Raw genomic sequence first — 23,217 nt, 5'->3', positions numbered from 1 at the left:
GACCACACTCATTCCCTGTCCTTTTCACTTCTGACTGTCTCCAGTGCTATCAGGGGTCAGACTATGGTTAAAAAGAAATCCACACAAGCAGCTTAGTAAGTGAGGGCAGAGAGCTCAGTTTTTTCAGGAATTTGGTGTTATTGGCAACTTTGCCATTCTTATTTAAGGAGAAATATTTTATGCTTTGCTTTCAGAAACTAAAAATGTAAGTTATTTTAGCATGATGGAAACTTAAGAGAGTTTATGGGTGAGGAATTGGAGAGTGCTTGGGCTGAAGAATTGCTTTGGATGTGATAGTGTCATAGCTACTTTGCTAAGAAATGTGAAGACATGGGCACATTTCTTTTAATTACACTGCACATGTCTTCCAAACTGCTATATGCTCCTGTGAATTGGTATTTGAAGCTCACCTTTAGGATATAAAATTAATTCTTATTATCACAGGCAATCAGCACCCTTGGTTTATGCCTGATTGAATTTGCTGGTTAGTGTTTTTGCACTGCTTTTTATGGTTAAGATGGACTCTTATTTACTTTACTGTGTTCATTGAGTTATAGAAATGATCCCAGTAATTATTACAGACATTACTGATACATTACTTGAAGGTGTTTTTAAAGGTTATTTTTTTGATCAACTGCTAGGAGAACCCATAGCTCTGTTTAAATACAGAATTTTAGTTTGTTTTTTTTTTTTTTTTTTTCTTACATGAGAGTCATAATGTAAAAGACAATTTAATTTTTAACTTGAGAAATTTCTCTGAATATGGGATCAAAACAGTAACATTTATAGCACAGAGATGTGTATATATGAAGTTGTTTTTTTCTTACTATTTTACCTATGCATTATTGAAAGCACAGAAAAATTCAGTAGTCTTTCCATGTGGTGATTATCATCACATGCTAAATGTCTTTAAGTAAAAATTTGAGAAAATCACGTATTTTTAACTCTTCATTTAGCATTCTGCAACCTTATAACGGAATTTTCCAGAATTGAATAAGTCTTTCAAATATGCAAAGATGAAAAAATGCAATATTTAAAGGGCAGATCACAATAATGGTTGAGTTAAAAATAAAAATATGTATGAATGGCATGTGATTTACATAGAAATATATTATTTCCTTATTATTTTTTATTTATATCATTGCTTAGTCCTGGTACCAATCAAGACCCTATCACTCTTTCTTCCCAGTAACTTATTTAACATCTGAATATTGCCCACAATTACTGGGCACAGTTTTATGAATTTCTGGTCAATTATTTTGGAAAGGTGGCCAAGAAAAATTAGAAAGAGCTATTCTGATTAGATAGTTAAGATGTATATAATCATTAAGTAGTATAATGGTTCAATTTGATTTTTCATTTACCTTTTGGTATTTTAGAAACAGAAGTTGATTTTGATTCAGAATGAAACAGTTATCTTTTTTGTGAGAAAAAAAATCTCTCACTGCATATGTGTGGAGAGAGCACACTGCACAGGAATTTGGATTATTAGCTCTACTCCTTGTTTTCTCAGTGACCTTGGACAATTGTTCAATATTTTGTAGTGTGGCTTCCTCACTGGTAGAATGAGACAGGAATACCTCCCTCCCTGGGGTGTTCTGAGATGTAATTAATTGTTTGAGCAGCAAGAGAAAAGTGATATAGATGTACTGAGCAGAAGACCCAACAGAAACCAGACATAGCTTTAAAATGAGAACTCTCAGAATGACTTTCTTTAGACAATTCAATTTGTGCAGTTTTTCTAGTAAGCCTCCATAGAAAGATGGATGGAGACAAAATACTACTTGTAAAGAGTTGGAAAATTTGTCCCGCACAAGCTAATGACTGAAGCTCAACTAACTTTGGCAAATCTAGTATTTCAGCCCAAGAATTCACACAGAAAAGGTAGCTGCATTTTTCTCGGGTCCTAATTGGACAAATATATATTATTTTAGACAAAAATCCAAGAACAGATTTTTTTTTTAAATTTATTTTTTTTCACTCTTTTAAATCACAAATGGTGCCTTTCTTATTTGAAATTTGGAGTTTTGAGAAGACAAGAAATGTTTTCAAAACACAGGCTCAAACCAATTAAGCTAGCTTACACCACTCTAAGTACCTTTATTTTACTAGACCTGCAGTATGAAATATGTACAGCTTAAAAACTAGAAATGAATGGACAACCTTGTGGTTTAATAATCTACTTGCTGAACATGGCCACAGCTCTTCAAAAAACCCCACTACTGCCCCCATGCTCGACAGTACCTTCCCTTCAGGTGGGCTGGCAATTTAAACTGTGTGGCTGCTCCAAATTTGTGTAAGGGTTTAGAGCTTCCCTGGCTTGGGAAAAAATGATTTCTTAGAAGGCTTCAGCCACTTTTGTAGTGAACACCTGCCACAGACAGGGAAGGAACAGCATCAGAGTACACTGACAGCTAGTTTGGGAAACTGCAATGCCAGGAGGAATAAGATTCTTATCAGTGTTGTTGTGAGGTGAGTGTGAACGTTACAGTGTAGAAGGAGTTTTATTTTTCACTTATTTTCAGTAGAAATTAATTTTCTATTACTTTATAGTCATGCAACATGAAACATGCTGTGATATACCACATCTGGAATTAAATAGTTGCACATCAATATTACAGGACTTTTGTCTTAGATTCTTCAACTCTATAGTTCCCATGGTGCAAGACAGTGAAATTACCATTTGAAATATTACATAGGAAAGTTTTGCATTATTTACTTATTCTTATTCTGTCACAGAAAATGATTTATAATTCAGAAGTAATAGAGGAAGCACAATAAGCTGCTATAAATTAAAACCAGTCTTGTGCTACATGCAGAATTTTTTTTTCATTTTTGTAGCATATCTGGACTACAAAAGTTTTAGGAGATACAGACAGTATGGGACTTTCTAAAGAATTATAGTCTAATTAAAACATTGATTTGACAAAACAGCAATAACTCTAGTATCATCCCCACATTAGTCATCATAGCTAAATTCAAAATGTGCTCCTTTCCTTGCAAACTTTCGAAATCATGCTCTTATGAAAATCATAAATTTCCTCTGAGGGAATGAATGCCACTTGAGATACAGCTAAGGTGATTTCTCCAGTGAAAGAATTGTTAAAATTTTGCAGAAAATCAAGAAAATGCTTTTGTCAGTTCATTCTGTCCAACAGTAGGAATACTGCTATCAGTAAGTATAGGAATGATTGAAATAGAAGATTAAAGGAGGGCAATTTATTTGGTGTATCTTCTGTCCATATGCAGTAGAAATCTTCAGTGCTTCCTGTTTCCAGTGGAATAAAAAAAATGAGTGCTGTACAGGAACACTCAGAATCACTTCTGAGTTCCCAGGGCTGGGAACTGAGCATCTTCCTCATGCTCAGCAAGAGACCAGATGCCTCAGTCAGCCCAAAATGAAGATGGTCATGCAGGAGCACGTCACACTCCTCAGGACCATGGCACATGTAGCAAGGTTGATAGCAGGGACAGTTTGGGGGAATCAGGGCATCATTCATACAGGGATTCAGGTGCTGTATCAGTATTAGCACACAGTGCACACCAACAGGGATGAACTGCAGGGGGAACAGCTGACACTGAGGACCTGATATTCACAATACAGATTCTACAGGTATTTTTCATTTCAGACTGGCCCTAGTTTGAGCCTCTGGAAGTGAAATCTCACAAATAGTTGGGATTGCATCTTTTGCTTTAGTTTCAAACTAAAATTTATGTACTTTGAACCCATTCAGTGATGTGGAAAGAAGACCCATAAATGCATGCAACTGGTAAATCTGCTTCTAAAGAACACTCCTGCTCCCATGCTAGTGCAGAAGCACTCAGCATGTGCTAAAGAGCTGCCCAGATGCTCTGTCAAGACACCACAAAACCTCCACCACAATTGTACAATCTGTGCCTTATTGCCTCTGAGATGCCTAATAAATAATAAGATGGATTAGGAAATGGTTGGAAAGTCACATCCAGAGAGTAGTGGCCAATGGCTCAGAATCCTGATGGACATGAGTGACAACTGGTGTCCCTCAGGAGTCTCTACTGGGACCAGCGTTATCTAACACCTTCATTAATGACAGAGGCAAAGAGATTGAGTGCTCACCCAGCCAGTCTGCAGATGACACCGAGCTGAGTGGTGCTGTTGGCACACCTGAAGGACACAATGGCATCCACAGGGACAAGGACAAGCTCCATAAGTGTTCCTGGGAAATCTCACACAATTTAACAAGACCTGGTGCAAGGTTCTGCACCTGGGTCAGGGCAATCCCTGGCATCAGTCCAGGCTGGGGGATGAGCAGATTGAGAGCAGATTGATGGGAAGGACCTGGGGGTAGAGGAGAGGCTGGACATGAGCCTTGTGCACTCATAGCCCAGAAATCCAACTTTATCCTGGGCTGCATCAAAAGCAGCGTGGTCAGCAGGGTGAGGGAGGTGATCTTTCCCCCTGCTTTGCCCTTGTGAGATCCCACCTGCAGGGCTGCATCCAGCTCTGGGGTCCCCTGCACAGGAAGGACATGGACCTGTTGGAGTGAGCCCAAAGGAGACCACCAAGATCATTAGAGGGATGGAGCATGTCTCCTATGAGGAAAAGCTACAAGAATTGGGATTGTTCAGCCTGGAAAAGAGAAGGTTTAAGGATGAACTAATTGCAGCCTTTCAGTATCTGAAGGAAAAATACAGGAAAGATGGAGAGGGACTTTTTACAAGAGCATGTAATGACAGAGGAAGGGGAAATAGCTTCTAACAGAAAGAGAGTAAGTTTAGATTAGATATTAGAAAGAAACTCTTTACTGTGAAGGTAGTGAAGCAATGGGACAGGTTGCCCAGAGAAGTTGTGATTGCCCTACCCATGGCAGCATTCAAGGCCAGGCTGCATGGAGCTCCGAGCACCCTGGTCCAGTGAAAGGTGTCTTCATCCATGGCAGGTGGGTTGAAACAACATAATCCTTAAGGTCCCTTCAAACCTAAATCATTCTATGATTTTATTATTCATTCCATGATAATTTTAAGACCCACACACCAAGGGAAGTTTTCTTTGGTATGTCGCCATAATATTTTCTAAGAGACACCAAATGTGTACACTCAGATGATATAAATGAAAAATTGGTGCACATTAGTAAGACTTTGTAAATTAGTGTTGGTAAAGACATTGTAATCACAAGCCATGTGAAATCAAACACTGTGATGATGAGAATCAGACCTATGTCTCTTACATCTGCAAATCAGTCACTATGAATTATTTGAGCACTTGATTTCTTACATTTGAATATTTAAATTAGACTAGGCTGGAAAAAAATAGGGCAAGAAATCCTTAGCATGCTGAGCTTAATGAATATTAATGCCTATGATCTACAATACCTATGTCACTAAAAATGAGGAAGGACCTTGGACTCAACAGCTGAAAAAATGATATCTCCATCTGCAGAGCAAGTATGAAGTGCTTTTTCAAAATTCACAATTATTTTCTCTGTATACATTGTGACATGGCTTCATTTTACTTTGTCATTGCTATAGAGGGTTTATTTCACACTAGGGTGGCAGTTCCTTGAGTTTCTCCACGATATGAGCACGTTTATGTCTTTTAATGAAGTATGAGAATTTATGTCCCCTAAGGTAACATCTCTTCAATCAAGCTCTTTATCAGAATTCTAGAGGTTTGAACCCTCCATACATGCTTTTCTCCAGTAATACACATTTCATCATGATACACTTAGTTTTACTTGTTCAGCAGAAACTATTATTGTTATTGAAGAAAAACTTAATTTACTAAATGAAACACTTTTTAGGACAAACAGAATGAAAAAGTAAACAATATAATAAAAGAGTAGTGGAATATTGCTGTACATTTGTAGTTGTTAACTATAAAGGTCTATAAAGAATTTGTTTGTGAAGTGCCATCCGTGTAGAGGATTACTCAGTAAGCTAATTGTTATAACAATTACAGAGCTCTTATATGGAGCAACTGGCAGGGAATTATTTGTGAAATAGTTAAATCATTGTGACAGCATTTTACAACCTAAATGATGTCTTACATTAAAAGGAATTACACCAAACAGTTACACTCTCCAATTTTAATTAAAAATTGAATTATCCTAAAACCAAGTACCCAATTCTTTACAAGTACCTAATGCTAAACTGGAGTAGAATATGCATCAAAAAAATGGTCATTTAAGAAAATCCAAACAGTTGAAAATTTTTGGTGAAGACAAAAAATATTTAAATAATATTTTCTTAATGCAACGACAGAACATGCAGTAAAAGCCTTTCAAGCTTCTCCTGAAAAGCAGCAGTAATGTGACTGGAGTTCATTTATGCCTTCCCTCTTTGTGTAGGTGGCAAGCTACAGATTAAACTTTCTAACTCTTGCCTAAGGCCTTTGGCAGATGGTGTTATCCTAATTTAATTGTGGTGGTTTAGGAGGTTATAGACTTCAACCTATCCTTTCACTCTGTCTAGGGTTTCTGCTTTTTCAGTAGTAGCACAAGAAGTCTGAGTGTACTGGTCTTTCAGGTACTGCAGTTCACGGCCTGACACAAAACCACAATGGCCATAATATGCAGGTAACACAGAAGGCAGGATATGCACCAGGCTGTGAACTGTGGCACCTGACAAGAGGCACTCTCACTACTGTGGCAGTGTCCCTTTGGAGGCAGGGACGAAGCCTCTTGAGCCTTCGGCAGCAGCAACTGGCAGAGCTCACTGCTGGAGGCTCCAGCCTTTGGGAGAGCTAAGGCAGAAAGAGACGCTGGTAAACAAAGTTTGGAATGCTCTGAGCAGTACAAGGGCAAAACAGGATTCAGATGAAAAAGCAGTGAAGCAGGTCAGATGTAATGAATACAGCTTCTTGGTTCTGCCTTGCCTGCAAGTCATACACTCTTCTCTGTTATCTCTCTAATGTGGCCTAGCACAACACAGCGCTTGAATCAAGAATAATGCTTCCTCTAAAAAACAAAAAACAGGGAAAAGGAGAAAGAATGAGAACACTAACTGATAATAAAGGGCTTTTTATTTCCAGTTTGTTTACACTTTCCAGGGGAGTTTTGGAGCCTTTTGGAGTTGGGCACAACATTACATATGAGCGGGAAACGTTCTTAGTTATCAAACTTTTGGTATATGTTTTATGCTAATCAATTTGTCAGACAAATCATTAAATTCATGTTTTTACTAGATATCTCTTCAGATGACAACAGTGCCAGAAGGGAAACCACAAAATTACTAATGTATGATGAGAACAAAAATATAAACCTTTTGTTCATAAATTAATCCTATTTCATGCTTTCTCCCTTGAAACATAAGCATCAAGTTAACATGACACTGTTACCTTAGTTTAGACTTATCTGCAGGTATCAAAACTTTCAGTCACAAAAGTATCATAAATGTTTGTTAAAGGCATTAGAGGTAAGGATGTTTTACATTTTTTAAATTTTTTACAGTACTTTACTTTTATTTTTAAACTTCTTTCTAAAAATATTTCTTTACAACTCACATGAAGAAGCCTATAAGGGCTACATTCCCAAGATTTTCAGGCATTTTTCCCAAATTTATGTTCCTCAGCCTAGAACAGCGATCCTCAAAATCCTCTAGCAGAGCTGCATAATCCTGACATTATAAAAAATTTGTAGGAATCTCATAATTCCTGAGTGCTGTATTTCCATGTGCTCAGAGACTGCTACAGGGAATGCTTTGAAGTGTCTCTACTTTGATCCTTCTGAGCCACTGGGTGACAGGCATGTCAAATCACAACACAGCTTGTCTAACTTCATGAGGGGGTTCTGTACTGCAAATTTTCATTTACGGATCATCCCTTAGTCATGGAAAGCAGTGTGGTTTTACATACATCCCTGATATTCCTATTGTCTTGGGAGATGCCTTGGCTGGATTTGGAGGGGATGGAATTCTTACGAACCCTCACAAAAGAAAGTGAGCAAGGAGTTAAGGCAGTTAAATTATGGATTTTACAGCAGTGTTTAGGAATCCATCTTGTCCAGCTTATGACAAGTGAATTAGATCCCTCCTTAGATTACCATCTAATCAGAGATGTGAAATTCCTGAGAATTAAATGGTGTTCAGGTGTGCTCTGCTCTGAAACACCTCTCTAATTTTTGGAACCATACTGTGAAAAATCCACAAATCCATAAATCTTATGATCTTCTGAGGAAAGAGTTTCCCCAATCAGAATTCTCCACAAGTTCTTTTAAAAGGAGCAGAGAAGAACCCATGAGACATAGACCACCTGCCACTTCTCAGGAGTACAGACAGCAAGGAAAGTCATAGCAGGCAGCTCATTTAGCAGTACTACTGTGCTCTATACTTAAGAAGATACAGAGAACTCTATTTTATACTTTAAAAATATTGTAAGTATGAAGTAGCATTATTATTTCATTGAATCTACTTCATGAAAAATGAAAAAAATCCTTCTCAGGATTGAAAACTGTCCTCCCTAAAGGTAAATTGGAAGCAAGAGGATGCATGGAAGAAAGTAAAAGAAAGCCAAACTAGTACATTTTTGATAATTCAGATATTGTTATTGAAAAGAACAATGGAGAAAAGATAAGCTGTTGCACAAAACATCTAAGAATTGACAACAAGACTTAATTACCATTACCATTACTATTACCAAGACTTAATTACCATTTGTCTGAGATCATATTCAGACTTTGGGAGAATTTTGAATTACAGAGGTATGCCGGAAAGAATTGTAAAAGAGGAATATAGCCTTGTTATGGAACGCAAAACAAGGTGTGAAATTGAATTCAAATGAAAGAAAAACTTAATTTCTGCAGGATGGTGAAAAATGAAGGGGTAGCTGATTTAATACAATGGGATGGATTCAGGAGACTCATAATGAGTCTCCTGAATTAATCCCACGGTATTAAAACATCCTGAAACAAAACATCCTGAAAAAGTAGAGAACTGGAAACAGAGAATTAGGGTAAAGTTAGGTGAGGATGAGAAGTGGTGATAGATCAGATACAGAGAGAACATCAGTGTATGCAACAAGAAGTCAGAAACTGAGCAAGTTAAGCATATATTCTAGAGCTCTATAGTTCAGATTACCTCTTCAGATAAACAGCGGTGATTTGGGGATGAGAGAAGTTTCTGCACATATTTCCAGGGCATGAAATTGGCAAATTTACTAATCTCCTAAGCAGGTGAACCAAGAGTAGCATAAACAGTTATATAAAAATGTATCTACTATCAGGAAGTAGCAAAGTTGCAATTTGAAATATTATTCAACTTTAAGTTGATTCCACGTTATTGATAACACTCAGATCTTTGTATGCAAATGCCAACTCAGAAAATAGTTCAAGCAACAATCAAAGCAAGTCCACAGTTATGAGTCATGTATTTTAAGTCTAGCAAAGGAAACCCAGGCATATTGGGTTTGTTTCAGCTGCTGAATGGAAAACAAAAAAAGGAGCTTCATGCAGAGCATAAACTTAGTCATGATGCCACTCTGTGAACATTTGTAAGCCTTAGCTAATTAGTCCATTCAAAATCCCTGCTGGGAAAACAAGTAATATTCTTCTAGTTTTACAAATGAGGGATTGGAAGGAAAGTGACACTACTTTAAATGTCTTGCCCAAACACATGGAGATTCAGCATGGTGAAGTGTAATTAAAAGTTAAACAGTGAGTAATTCTTACTGCTGAGCTCAGACTATTCTTTTCTGCATTGCCTAAAAGCTTAGCAGTGCATTCAGGACAGCAGTGGAGAGGGGATCTGTAGATGGGAGATCTGCAGCTATTAAAAATGTATGCACAAAAATGAAGCAAAACAAAGGGTAACTGAACCACTCACACTGATATGGATTAGCTATTATTATTACTTGCCTAGCACTGAAAATGGGCTTGACTGCACATTGTATCATCCAAATATATTGTGAGAACTGATTGTACAAAAGAATAAGTTATTTCTGATTATGCAATGCAATCATTTTGACAACATCTCACTAATGTCTATTTCTGTACCAATACAAAGGAAACTGCAAGTTAGCATTAGTGACATTTGCTTCACAGCTGCATGAATAAAATAATTTATTTCAAACAGCAACCCTTATATAACCCCTTAGTGTAACTTTCATTTGCAGCATCATTTCCATCAGCTCTCATTTTCACAATGCTGTGGAAGTCACTATGTAGACTTAGGATACTTCAGAAGCAGTAAATCAGACATGAAAGCTCTGCTGAATATTAGGGTTACTCTTTAAGCTGACTTGTTATTTCAGTGAAAATCTCTGAGTAAGAGTCACTGTGCCACCTGATACAATGTACTGATAATTATGAATAGGAAAACATGGTCTAGACTCCAGTTATTGAAATATATCACCAATAGCAAACATCTATCTGGAAAATGATTTGTGCTCATGGGAGCTTCTCTTCCTTTCACTTCTCTTCCTTTCATGCCCCCCATACCCATGAGGTGGAGCTGCTCCAGCTCAGACACAGACTCGGTGGGGAAATGCAAAGACTACAGCCCTCCCTCTACTCTTACCTGCCTAGTATGACATGAGATGCTCCTTCATCTTGGTGCAGGAGGGGTTCCCATGGTGATACAGCACCCTCTCCTTCTTTCCACTTTGATTAAGTCTATATTTCTAAATCTCACAAACCTCGCTAGTTGAAACGATGCACATGACAACAGCAGATGCATAGTATTGTTGGCAAATCAAGCAGATTGAAATTTAACACTGTGAAAGATATTCAAACACCAACAGAAACTTTTCTGTTGCTGTTAAACTGACCTGTGACTGTGAATAACTGGCTTTGTAATTTTGATTGAAATTCATCAAACCAATTTTCTGGTCCTATGGCAAAACTCACCCTAAAGTTACAGAAATCTATTTTGTTTGGTCTTTGTAAAATGAAAGAAAAAAAGGAAAGTGTAAGGAAGCAATTTCTGAATTTGCAGTGACAGATATTTCCCTTTGATTTCACACATTTGCAGAAGAGAGAAGAGACCTTACCGTAGCTGTCATAAGCCTCTTCACTTGTTCCATGACCATAGTCGTAATATTCAGGCACACTGTAACAGATTCAGATAGCCATGTCACTATTATCATGGGTAACCAACTCAAAACAGAAACACAGCTCACAAAATAAAATTTTGTGATTTTAACACATGATGGCATAGTCCAGCTAGTTTCAGGCATAGGGAATATTCAAAGATATGAGAGATAATGTATCAGTGACAATAAAAGCTATTCAGTACATAACATTTCTTATCTACTCAGCATAAAAACCCAAATTTGATTCTAAATATGTAAACCTGAAGATGTGACAAAGACTGAGAAAAATTCTATCTGCAAAAATGAGGTCTGAAAAAAGACCACTGTATCACTGACTATTGTTAAACTAACAAAAGGGGTTTCATCCTCATTTACCTGTAATTCTAAACATTTACGTGTCACCAAACTCAGTGTGGTTTGTTTTCATAAAGCTGACTGTATTGTATGGTGTTGAACCTGTAAACCACTTAACTTTGCCAAAAACACTGACAGGTTTCTTAAAGAAGCATGTTCCCACTGCCTGTAGAGAGAATTTCGATTCTCCACAGTCTTTTCCTTACATAGTTATTGGACACCTATGGAAAGTTTTATACAGTGATCAATAAAACAAAAATTGAAATAAACTAGGGTCTAGAGTGTAAAATCACACTTAACAGTCTCAAACTCACTTTTTCACTGTTTTCAAAGTCATATTAACATGCTATCAAAATATTTCAGATAATAGTTACATTCTGATAATCAGCAATTCCAAGCTATTACATGGAGTGAGGATCCAGAAAATTCAGCATCTGAGACATAATTAAATGGAAAGGAAATTATCCACATTTTTGCTTCACTACTATTATTATTTATAGTTTGCATTATGTTTTTGGAACCTGGTTGCAAATTCAAGATAAGGCTAGTTCTGTTCTCAGATAACAAGTAAGCATACAAGAATCAGTCTTTGCCCAGAAAAATCTGCAAACTTCATGAACTACACAGGAACCCAAGAGAAAATATAACATTTTCTCTTTTGATAGTTTTTAGTTGTTGTTACTTTTGCTTCTTTTCCCTGGACACTGCATGAGATAGACTCTTGCAAAACGAACAGAAGCAGGCAAGAAGCTCAATATTGCTATAATTATAACATTATTGCTCAGGCTATTTTCCATATTGGATTATTGTTTTAAAAATATTAGTTTACACTTGACAGAGAAGCTTGGTTGACAGTGGATGGCAAGTAGAAATATTTCAGAAGTGCAGTAGAGATAAACAAGCAATCTGTAACAATTATTTTCTTAAGCTAATTTTAACTTTGCTCACAAACAGCCTGTAATCAGATTTTAATTTCTTGAACTTAATAGATATCCATAACTATTACTGGAATAATTTCTGAGAATGATTCTCTATCTCACTCGAGAACACGGAGTGCATACATCTGATAACTGACAGTCAAGCTGTTTTGACTTGGGTCATGTCATTCCCTGAATGGCTAGGGATAGCTCTCAGTTTTTGGCTACAAATGTTCATTGATTTGTTTTTGGTTTTTTTTTTGAAAATGAAACTCTAATTGTGTGCATTAATTCAGTAGTTTAGTCAGAAGTCATTCATGTGAGTGAATTACAATGACATCAGTATCTCAGAGAGATGAAATTCATTTGCTTAAAGCAGTTGAAGAAAGTGGACATAAGAATAACATGAATGAAATGAATGAAATTAAGTTGACACCTCAATGAAGACTTTTCCCAATGCCAAATCGAGCTCTATAGGACACAAGCAATGTCAAGACTTCCCAGACAATGGAAACCATCCAGCTGCTTGAAAACTAATTTTCTAAATATACAAACTCTCCTATTGAAATGGTGCAAGAAACAAACAGGAAGAATTCATCTTTTAGTTGTAGAGCACAATATTAATTCTGTTCTATTTTGCAACTATTTTAGTAGCCAATTAAATGAAATTACAGGATTATGTAAGTGAAGCAAAGCACTGCAGCATCAGGGTTAAATAATTTATCCAGTCATAGCTACAAAACTTAGACGTGAGAAATGACTTGCACTGTTCAGAACAGACACATGACAAACCACCCAGCTCTGGCAGACAGCCGTATGAAAAACTACTTTTAGAAGCTGCATTTTGGCATATTGCCTGCTTTCCTGGCTAGAGGAGGGTGTTGGACTAGTGAGTTATGTTAAAAGAAAAGAAATACAAGAACTGCTATCTTCTGCCAGCAGATAAGATGCTAATACTTCTTCCTGATGGGTTTTTGCAAACCTAAGCAGCTGCCTCCAAAGGGGAGCAATCCAAAGGCCAGTAACTTATCAACAGCAATCCTGCTTTTAGTGATCACTGATGAGGGCCTTGAGCTATTTCCCACCAACATAACATCAGCAGAACACAAGACTTGTAAGAGCAGGTAAAAGATTCATTGCTACATTATTGGTGCCGTATGTTTTTATTTGAGAAAGAAACATACAATCACAGAGATAATAAGGATGTGAGATAAAAATCCTGCAGTGAACATTCTGAACATAAATACATTACCAACAGAATACTAAATTAATACATAGAAATCATAACATAAGAAACAATCTGTATTACAACTATAAAAAGGAAGTAATTTGTTACACTCTGGGTATTTGATGCCTGTGAGCATAATACTTAACACACTCCTGAACACATATAATTCATAGCATAATACATGATTGTCATCTTAGTCCTACAACTTTATTTCCCTGAATATAACATCTTTGTCGTAGATTTGAGCCAAAATGGCATTTAAAATTCCTTGCCAACTCATATTGAAAAGTGTTTTGAAGAATATGTGAATAAAACTTACTTCTTACTATGAAATACCAGACTTAAAATCACATTTTGTGGGCTAGACTGCTTATCCATTCATCTGCTTTATTTCAAACCTCTCTGAATAGTCACTATAATCTATTATATGCATTTAGTTGTAGACATTTTCCTCTGTTTTACAGCAAAATAAACAATGGGTGATATTTATAAAAAATATGTGATAGATCAAGGCTTTACAAACATGATGTTCTTTTTTTTGAAATTACTGAACTAGAGAGAGAGGTAGTTCCATTTGCATTATGGCCAACTGAGAAGGAAGCAATCAGCAAATGCATTCAGCATAAATAATACTTGTTTATATACTTTTATAGTTCTCAGACTGTTCCTGGAAAATACAGTGATCATGAGCTCTAGAAACCACTGATTCTCTTGGCAGTGCTAATTGGAAACAAAACACCATTATCCATCATTAGCATTCATTACTTTCAAGCAACATGAAGTGTAATTTACTTAAAGTACATGCACCCACCTGAAAGCAGGCTGCAAAGCATTTTATAAAGCAGACAGGATTAACTCATTACCTACTTTCAAGCTTTTACTTCACTATACTTTAACACCGTATTTCTGAAACATAGAGGTCTTGATGTACTATGACTTACACTTTGGGAACCTTCTACAGGTAGCACTCATGGAAAAATTTATATACACAGGGGTATGTATTCTAGAAATAGTTTAATTTGGTTTGTATATGAGAAAATCTGATGTTATTTTTCTCTATAAGAAATATTTACAACACAGATGTAGGACCCTATCTTAATTCCTATTTACACTGGAAATCTTCATAATCTACCTATTTATGCTTATTGTTTTTAACTTTTCATTTCGGTTAATATTTTTGAACATGTTCATTTTAAAGATCTGAAATCAAAGTTTCTTTGAACAGTGATCTGTTCTCTCTCTTCGTGCTGACAGAGCTGGATCAGTTTCCAAAAATAACCCAAACCCAAAGCACAAGATGCTTGTTTTTGAGAGATGAGGGTCCTTTAGTGCCTTCCAAACTGTATTATCTAGGGCTCCTATGATATGATGAAGGCTCAAGTACAGAGACTGTAACCGTTAAGGCCAACAAAGACTTTTAACCTCTCATTAACTAGGACTTTTTCAAATTGGCATTAGTGCAAAAAAATGAATTCCAGTTTGACTGTGTCAACACCCCTGGGAAGCCACACAACTTGCTCAAAAGCCTGTAGAGAATAGCCCTTTAAAGTGGTTTAGGCTGAGAACCACAAACAAAAGTGTTAAGATTGAAGCCACAAGAGCCTGACTCTTGGGTCAACAAGCTACCCAAGGGAAGCGTGATGTTCACCACTCAGAGGTCACTGGGGTTAGGCGCAGGAAAACAGGACATTAATGAATAGACTGCATTAGCCTTTGACCAATCTCTTCCTGCACCTGCAGGAGGCTGCTGGCAAGAGACCCCGGGTTATCAATATTACCATCTGGCTCCCTGGCTGCTCTTACAGCTGCAGTAATTCAAGGCAGCAGAACATTGCAAGAACCGAAGAACAGAAGTACTTCTTGTTCCCTTGTGCTCTTTGGTTGTGCGTGGGTTGTTTTGTTTTGTCCTTCCTTTCTCTCTTTTTGTCCTTCAGATTTATTTTTTTGGGGAAGGATGCATCTAAGCTTTTATTCTCAAATGTGGTTGCAGACATACAATGAGCTCTCTAAAGGTACAAGAAAGGTACTAGAAGGTACTACCTCTAAAGGTACAAGAAAGAGTTTATGTCCTTTAAACATCTCTAACGAGTGAATCTGTACAGAAGCATGTTCCGTAGTCTATCCTAAAAGATCCTAAGAAATGGAAAGTCTTTGAGTAAGACCAGTTAATTCAGATTTAGCAGATCATATTTTCCTGTAAAAACATTTTTTTCTTCCCTAATGGTACTTTTAAAGTGGAAGAGTATATGTTAGTATAAGAGTACTTTATTGGGAAATGTCTGGGAAGAAGCTGGCCAATTTAGAGGCTTTTGATAAAACACTGGAGCTATAACTCTGCCATTAGATAATGATTAGGCTTCTTTTGTGATATACATGAATTGATTCAAATTAGAGATTCAGATGAAGTTCCACAGTTCACACTCATAATGAAATAGGTTAGAAACTTTTACACTAGCTTTTGAAGAAGTAAAAATAACTTGAGATACTTCCATCTTTGTGTTGTAGAGATCAACAATGTGAGAGTGTGCCAATACTGTGCTTTGGGATTGGAAATCTCTGAGGAGGGATTTCCAGCCTTTGACAGTTTGCAATCAGCATCTATACATGCGTACAGATAAACAAACCTGTATCACTCCTTAGAGATATATTCTAGTCAGGGTTACCTTTAGACAAGATTCTTGAGTCAAGCTAATGCGCAGGATAGCTCACGAGGACCCCTAGAAGTGGGATTTAATATTTTAGAAGTGGGATTCAATATTTTAGACAAGTCTCTTTTTCACATCCTCAAATGGATCCTGTGTACTCTTGATCTAAAATGATCTCCTTCTTTCCCTATATAATCTCAGTTCAGTAATCTTTGGCATTTCCAACTTCCAACATCAATAAGTGGTACAATCAAATATTCCATTCCTGTGCCAACAGGATGCAGTCTAATGTTACTGCAGTTGTTTTATGTAAGATTCTGTAAAGCTTCTCCCTCCTACACGAGGGAGAGAGCCAGAAGGATTTAACACACAGTTGGCCATGAAAGAAAAGCTGTTTACACAAAGCAGTATACTTCTGCCTGGAAGAGAGGGGAGCAAGATCTGCATTCACATGAATTACAATATATGAATTTTTTACAATATAATATCTCAGAGCAGAAATGTGTGAATAAAGAAATAATCCTTCTAGGAATCTGAAACTTATTGGAACATTCTTACTTAATAAAGCATTGTATCTATAGGGAAGATGACAAATCTTTTGAATATAGGAACTTACAAGATTCAGTCTTAAATCACAAATATAGTCCTTTACTCAATACTTCTTTAGAACTAATGGAATAATATGGTGAGCATTTTAGTGGATAAAGTCTCCCTTTTTCTGAAAGCTCAATTTTGATTGTATACAATATTTTTAACAGAGGATAATATCACCATTTTCATACTCCTGGATTTATTTAGTACCTTACAACGTGCCTGAAGTTAAACTAGATTCAACTGCCTCCAGCATTTTTGTGTTTGATTTTGTGCTACTGAAAATATGAATTTAAAACTATTATAAACAATGAAGGCAGTAAAGTAATACAAGCATAGGATTGGAGAGCCAGCATAATTGCAGATGACTTTGGTTTTTGAAGTTTTTGCAAAATATGAAATACAAACCAATCTGCCATTTAATTTCACATGGCAGTTTCTATTTATCTATTCTACATTTCACTGTGATTTTCTATAGATACAAAATTATGATTAACTATTTCAGCAAATAATACCAAATGTCTGCAGACACAATATTTGCAATGGGAATGATGCAGCATTTTAGGAATCCTAGACAGTTTTAGAGGAAAAACTTTTCTCTAGTTGAAAGTAGTGAAATTTGACTCAACTTTGCTCATTGAATCAAATAAATGAGAAGTGGCATTTGAAAACAGTTTCTGATGATGAATGCCATAAGTAGATTGCTGTGAAGATACATAAAATGTCATATTCTAGGCTTCCTGCCTTGATTGATTTCAACAGATTGGAAATAAAATACAGGGAAATCTTTATTTATGGACAGACGGATATAAGCACATGGCCAAAATGAAATATGACAAAATAGAAACACAATGTACAGTGCTTAAAAAGTGAAAGAGTGAGTAGTAGACAAAATAATAATGAATATCTAAGTTTGAAAAAAATCTGTGTAACTATTCTACCTATTGCAGCCTCTACTGTATTTATGTGTCTATGTATTTTACTACATAGTAATATTTTGATAGTGAGACAGAAGTCTGCAAACCTCTGCTTATTATCACTAAAACATTTAATTATGTGATAATTACTAATTCTAATTAGTAATTAATAGATAATTACTAATTAATATAGATATTAAATATATAGATACTAATTAAATAGATATTAATAGATAATTACTAATTAATGATTATTCACAGTCTTGTCTAACCATTGTTTTTAAACTAAGGACAAAATTCTTTCACTTAACTACAGATAGTTCACAACTAATCTGCTGGAATTTTTCAAAAAGCAAGTAGCTGAAAACAGTGGGACTTCTGAATAGAGTTCACCAAGGAACATGTACACCCAGCTGAACCTTATACTGCTGTCTTTACAAGTGTACTAGTTTGTTATTTTACTTGCACCACTGCATTGAGAAACTCATCTTTGGAAACAGTACCTTGATATCTGCAGGTCAAGCAAGGATAACCAAGATGAACTGGAGCTCATGCAAATATATCCTGCTGATGGAAATAATTCTTTCAGATACAACTGAATAAAAAGTTGTCTTTTTGTTGAGTTGACTCTTCCTAAGTCATTTTTCAGCATGGCCGTGCACTGTTGTGATTGTACTGTAAGTCACATAAGTGACATGGATTGAACTGTGGTCCATCCCTGTTGTACTCCTGCATATCAGATCAGAAATAATTGATTCCTAAAGCTCCTCTACTAGCAGCCCACACAGCAGAAAAAAGAAGCTATAAACACAAGCTTTACAGTAAATAACATGAACTTTGAAATAGAAACAATAACTAGTGAAAACAGTTTCTTTTCAAAGTCAATAACTTGTCATATATTCAACTTCAGTGGCTGAATATGCTCCTGAAATTTTCTGTGGGTATGAGTAATTAGAAGAATGTGGCACCAATTAAAGGCTGAATGGATAGGTGTTACTACAAACAGATAGTTACTGAGATAAAACTACATTGATAAGGTCATAGTATCTATTTTCCATAGCAGGATAGTGGACACAGGGAGCATTTTTGTCCCTTTACTTCTGTTCCTAATATTGAGAAACAGATGCCCAACTGGACTTTGCACGTAACAGCGCAGCTTTAGGTATTATTGTACGTTCTGAATTAAACACAATTCTGTGTGGTGAAAGGTATCAGTCAACTTGAATTTCTCTGCTACTGCACCTTTTTTTCTTCTTCAGTTCTCTAAGAAAATTCCATTTTAGCAATTATCTAACACAATGTTTGTCAGTCTTCAAATCTTGCAAGAACTACTTAGAATTTATTCCAGATATACTAGTGCCATTTTTCTTTATGCTAAAGCTTAGATTCTGTAATATCATTAATATCTTAGAGGGGATATTTGGAGATGACATAGCCTATAACATGCAATTCCAATCAGAAACAGAAGTTTGTTTATCTCCTCAGCAGATGCAGGATGGGTTTGATGTGTGGGTTTGACAGACCAAAAAGAAGTTCTTTGGCCAAAATGATCGGCATACCAGCATGAAATATCTTCCCAGAGAACTGCTGCCAAAAGCATTACATAACTTATTTGCAAGATTAACAGTAAATATTTTGCCAAGAATTGCTTCAAGGTCCTAAAACTGGGTTACTGTTATTATTATTAGTGAGGCTGGGTGCAGACAGGCACGAGAAATGCTTTTTACCTACGTCATCTTGCAGTCACAGCAAGGATGACAACATGCCATCACAAGGCCTGTACTGCTGTGGGATGGAATCTGTAACAGCAACATTGTGCACTATTTTCATCTGTCTTTTATCACTGAATTATTTATTCTTCTTGTCAGTAAGTTATGGGTTTCCTGATATTTACAAGTCTATTTACAGCCTAAGGTGGGAGTCATCAGCCCTTCTTTCTTTAGACTGCACACACTGGCAACTCATTTTGCTGCTGAACTGTTTTTAACAAAAGCCATACAGAAAAAAGGCAGAATAGAAAGCTAGGCAGCCAGACCTGAAAGCCATTGCCAATACACCATCTACCTGTTCACCAAAACCACAATGGATTGATGGATGACTGCTCATGCCAGGCATTGTGGAACAGGGAAATAACATCAAACTCTAAATTTAAGCTCCATCAGATAATCCTTGTCTTCCTTTGCTCCTCCCTGTTGCACAGCACTGTTTACACTATGTATGGCTGGATAAGGTGGGCACAAGTGAATTAAAGAGAATGTAGCCATCCCATGACCTGACAGTCCCAGGTTTCCTTGGTATCTCTTTTGGCTGTGAGACATCTCTGAAATGAAACTGTTGGTGCTGACAGAGACACAACGGCCAGTGGCGATGACTGCAGATGTGGTAGCAGAGCTGAAGATGGCTCCATTGGCCACCAAGATTCATCAGCAAATGATCCATTTTCACCAAATTATTCTGCTGGTCTTGGCTGAGAAGTTTGCCCACACTTTGCACATGGGACAGTCTGATCCCCAGCAACCTCTGAGTAACCAAAGAGGCTGATCTTCCACATCTCCTCACAAAACTTTGCATCCTTTTCTTCTGGTGATCTAGCGATCTCAGCCCATTAATCCTGAACAGTGGTGATAGATCAACAGACTTAAAAGTTCCTGGTAAGAAAATCAAAAAGTGCATTACATTTTGAAAGCTAATATGATTCTCCTACATTTTCTGTTACAGTTGAGTTGGAAATAAACACTAGTACCATTTTGTATATTGTGTCTATATTTTTTTCAAATGAAGTTACCAGACTAGAGGTTTGGGCAGTAGATCTAGCTGGCAGAAATGTTTTGAATGTCCTCTGCCTTACTTTCAAGTACACAGAGAATAAAGTATGAACTTAACAACTACTGAATATCTCTTGGTGTGTCTGGACAGTCAGATATTCTTATAAATGAGAGCCATCTTCACATTATATGGAAGGGAGGGGAAGAGAGAAGAAACAAAGGTCATAGAGAAATTCAAATTACAGTGCATTATTGCCCATGGGAAGTATGTCAGATATGGTGTCTTCTCCTGCCCACTGATACGGTTGTTTCCTTGTTGTTTTTGGTATTTGACAAAGCATTCATTGTAATTACTTTAAAAACTGTATTTTGACATCTGTATGAAAACATTTCTAAAATGAGTAGTTTCTAAATGTCCTCAGAAAATGTGTAGTCTTTCACAGAATCCTGCAAATAATGCTTACAGACTCAGTTGGGAAGGACAGACAGTTCATTTAAATCTGTCCTGGGGTTCCATCTTGTGTTCTGAGTTGTCATTATGGGCCAGGAATATAAGGAGGGGAAAAGAGGCTTTACAAATACATCTGCTATTTAAAGCAAGACATACCTGTGTGCAATACAGACTGTCATAACCCATAATTGTCTTATTTCTAAAATAAGCCTCCCCATCTTAATAAGGTACAGGTGGCACTTACCATAGTGAGTGTCCTGCTTTTCTCTTTCTTCAAGTTGGTTCTTTGCTCCATTTCAAAGTGTGCTTGAGACTCCTTTTGGCTTGTTCAGACACGCAGACTTACTGTGGGTTTCATTCCAGCCTGATTCTGAGACTCTGTCATAATCTCTTCCACAGGTGACCCCATCCCCCCAGTTTCAGCCTAAAAATCAGACTGCTGTCATGAAGGACAGACAGAGCTTTCTGTTTGGAGAAGTTCATTAGAGAAGTCCACTAGAGAAGGACCTATACCAGTTGTATTGTTGAACCTGCAACACCATCCCTGACTTTTAGTACAAATTTTTAGATAATTCTGCACTGAACTACAGCATCTGAATGGTCTTGGGGATTGGTAATTGTGGTGCTCCTTTTACTAAACCATAATCCTATGTTGCAGCACTGTGCATGTTGATACTGTACTTGTTTTCTCTGCTGTTGGCAGAGCTTATTTTGCAAAATTCTAAATCAGATCTCTTGGACAGCAAAGGACTAAGGCTCCCTGTATGGGCAGAAAGACTCTGGCAAATGGGAAGAAGATACAAGGTATGGAAGACAAAGGCAGTGGTAACAGGGGTGGTGGTGGCAGGCTGCCCAAACTCTGTCTTTACTCTGTGCAAGGGGTGAGCAGGTGAACAAGGGGAATTTACTATGAGCTCTGTCCTAAAGCGCACTGAAGGCAGCCTGAGATCAGACCATCCACCCTGTCTGTTCATGGCCCTCCACCCCAAAATGTTCTTTTTGAAGCACTGGAGAGAATAAGGCTTGGCCAACACGCACAGTGAGACAGACAGTAAGACAAAAGTATGTACAACTCTAAAAAATTCCACACTGAGTCCTGAATAAGCCATAAAAAGCAATGGGAAACTCTGCCCTTAACATGAACAGAAATCTTCGTGCTCTGCATTAAGCCACTAACTACAATTGTTTCTCATCTCATGCTTTAGAGTTTCAGTCATTCCCTGCAGAGGGAAGCAATGATAATTTCCTGGCTGAGCACAGACATTGCTGGCAAGTTTTTCTTAATTATTTTCCCTTAAATGACACAGAAGATGAGATGAGTAAGTACTTTGGAGCAGTACTACTTATCTTCTTTGTTAGGTGTGCACATGGTATGACTCATATGACTGGCCTATAGTAATAAGCAAGATCTGAGACTTGGAGAAAACATTTTGAAATACGCATCTAACCAAATATTTTGGGTACACTTTTTCATTGTATTGTATTATTTTTATTTTTTGCTCAGTAAGCAGGCATTTCTATGAAGCTAAATGGCCAATAAAGTGCAGAAATACAAATTGTGCATTTAATGGTCCATTTGTTCTTTAAATCTTTGAAACAAGAAGCATGGAGCTCTGAAAGTGCTCTCTTTGAAATCAATAGGCTACTTGAGGCATTAAGTGCCACTCAACATGGGTAAGTATGACCACATGTCTTGTCATATATTTCAAAAGGAAATATTTTAGTTGCAGATTTTAAACAGATTAGGTATCCTGGAGGTACCTCCAATTAGTAGAAAACATATCTGATGACTAAACTTAATAGCTGTTTAATTGACTAAATTATGTGACTATAAATTTTCTACCTTGTAACAAATTATCACTACTAGATCTAGCTGCATTATAATACCCTCCTCATAAAGTTGATATATTTGTCATTTAGTTGCCTGGGACATCAACTTGCAAAGAAATTACAGGTTAATTCAGATGTTATAAAGCAATGTCATATCAAGATATTTCCAACTAATTATTGTTTTTACATCAGAAGCAATATCTCCTGTGACAATTCACTCTTGTAGCAAAAAAGGAACTGAATTGTTTTAAAAAAAGTTGAAGTACATTTGACAACAAGAATACCTACCTACATAATGACATGACGGGTGCAGCTAGTAAAGTATAATTACTTGAAAGTGTAAAAGTATACTTGATGGGGTTCACATTTAGGTGTGAAAAATCCTTTTAAATATACTTCACTGGGTATAAAGATACTTAAAAAGTATTTTTTATCCACTGAAGTATCACTCACTACAGCAGTTCGGAAGCTGAACATAATTCTGACAGGCCTTTACATCAGCAAAGCATTCAGTTAA

General features: G+C 36.7%; 1 protein-coding gene across 3 annotated transcripts in view; it reads right to left on the bottom strand.

Annotated features, from left to right (window-relative positions):
- Window positions 1-23,217, bottom strand: part of KHDRBS2 (KH RNA binding domain containing, signal transduction associated 2) — a 339,264-nt gene that overhangs the window by 35,001 nt on the left and 281,046 nt on the right. For all 3 annotated transcript variants that reach the window (XM_063153003.1, XM_063153001.1, XM_063153002.1), the window contains exon 8: window positions 10,961-11,019. In XM_063153003.1, coding sequence (XP_063009073.1) covers window positions 10,961-11,019 — 59 coding nt within the window. The remainder of the gene's footprint in view (window positions 1-10,960; window positions 11,020-23,217) is intronic.

Source organism: Melospiza melodia, chromosome 3 (assembly GCF_035770615.1).
Source record: "Melospiza melodia melodia isolate bMelMel2 chromosome 3, bMelMel2.pri, whole genome shotgun sequence".
Taxonomy (NCBI): Eukaryota; Metazoa; Chordata; class Aves; order Passeriformes; family Passerellidae; genus Melospiza; species Melospiza melodia.
Note: the sequence above shows the minus strand (reverse complement) of the source record. Positions and strands in the feature narration are given on the sequence as shown.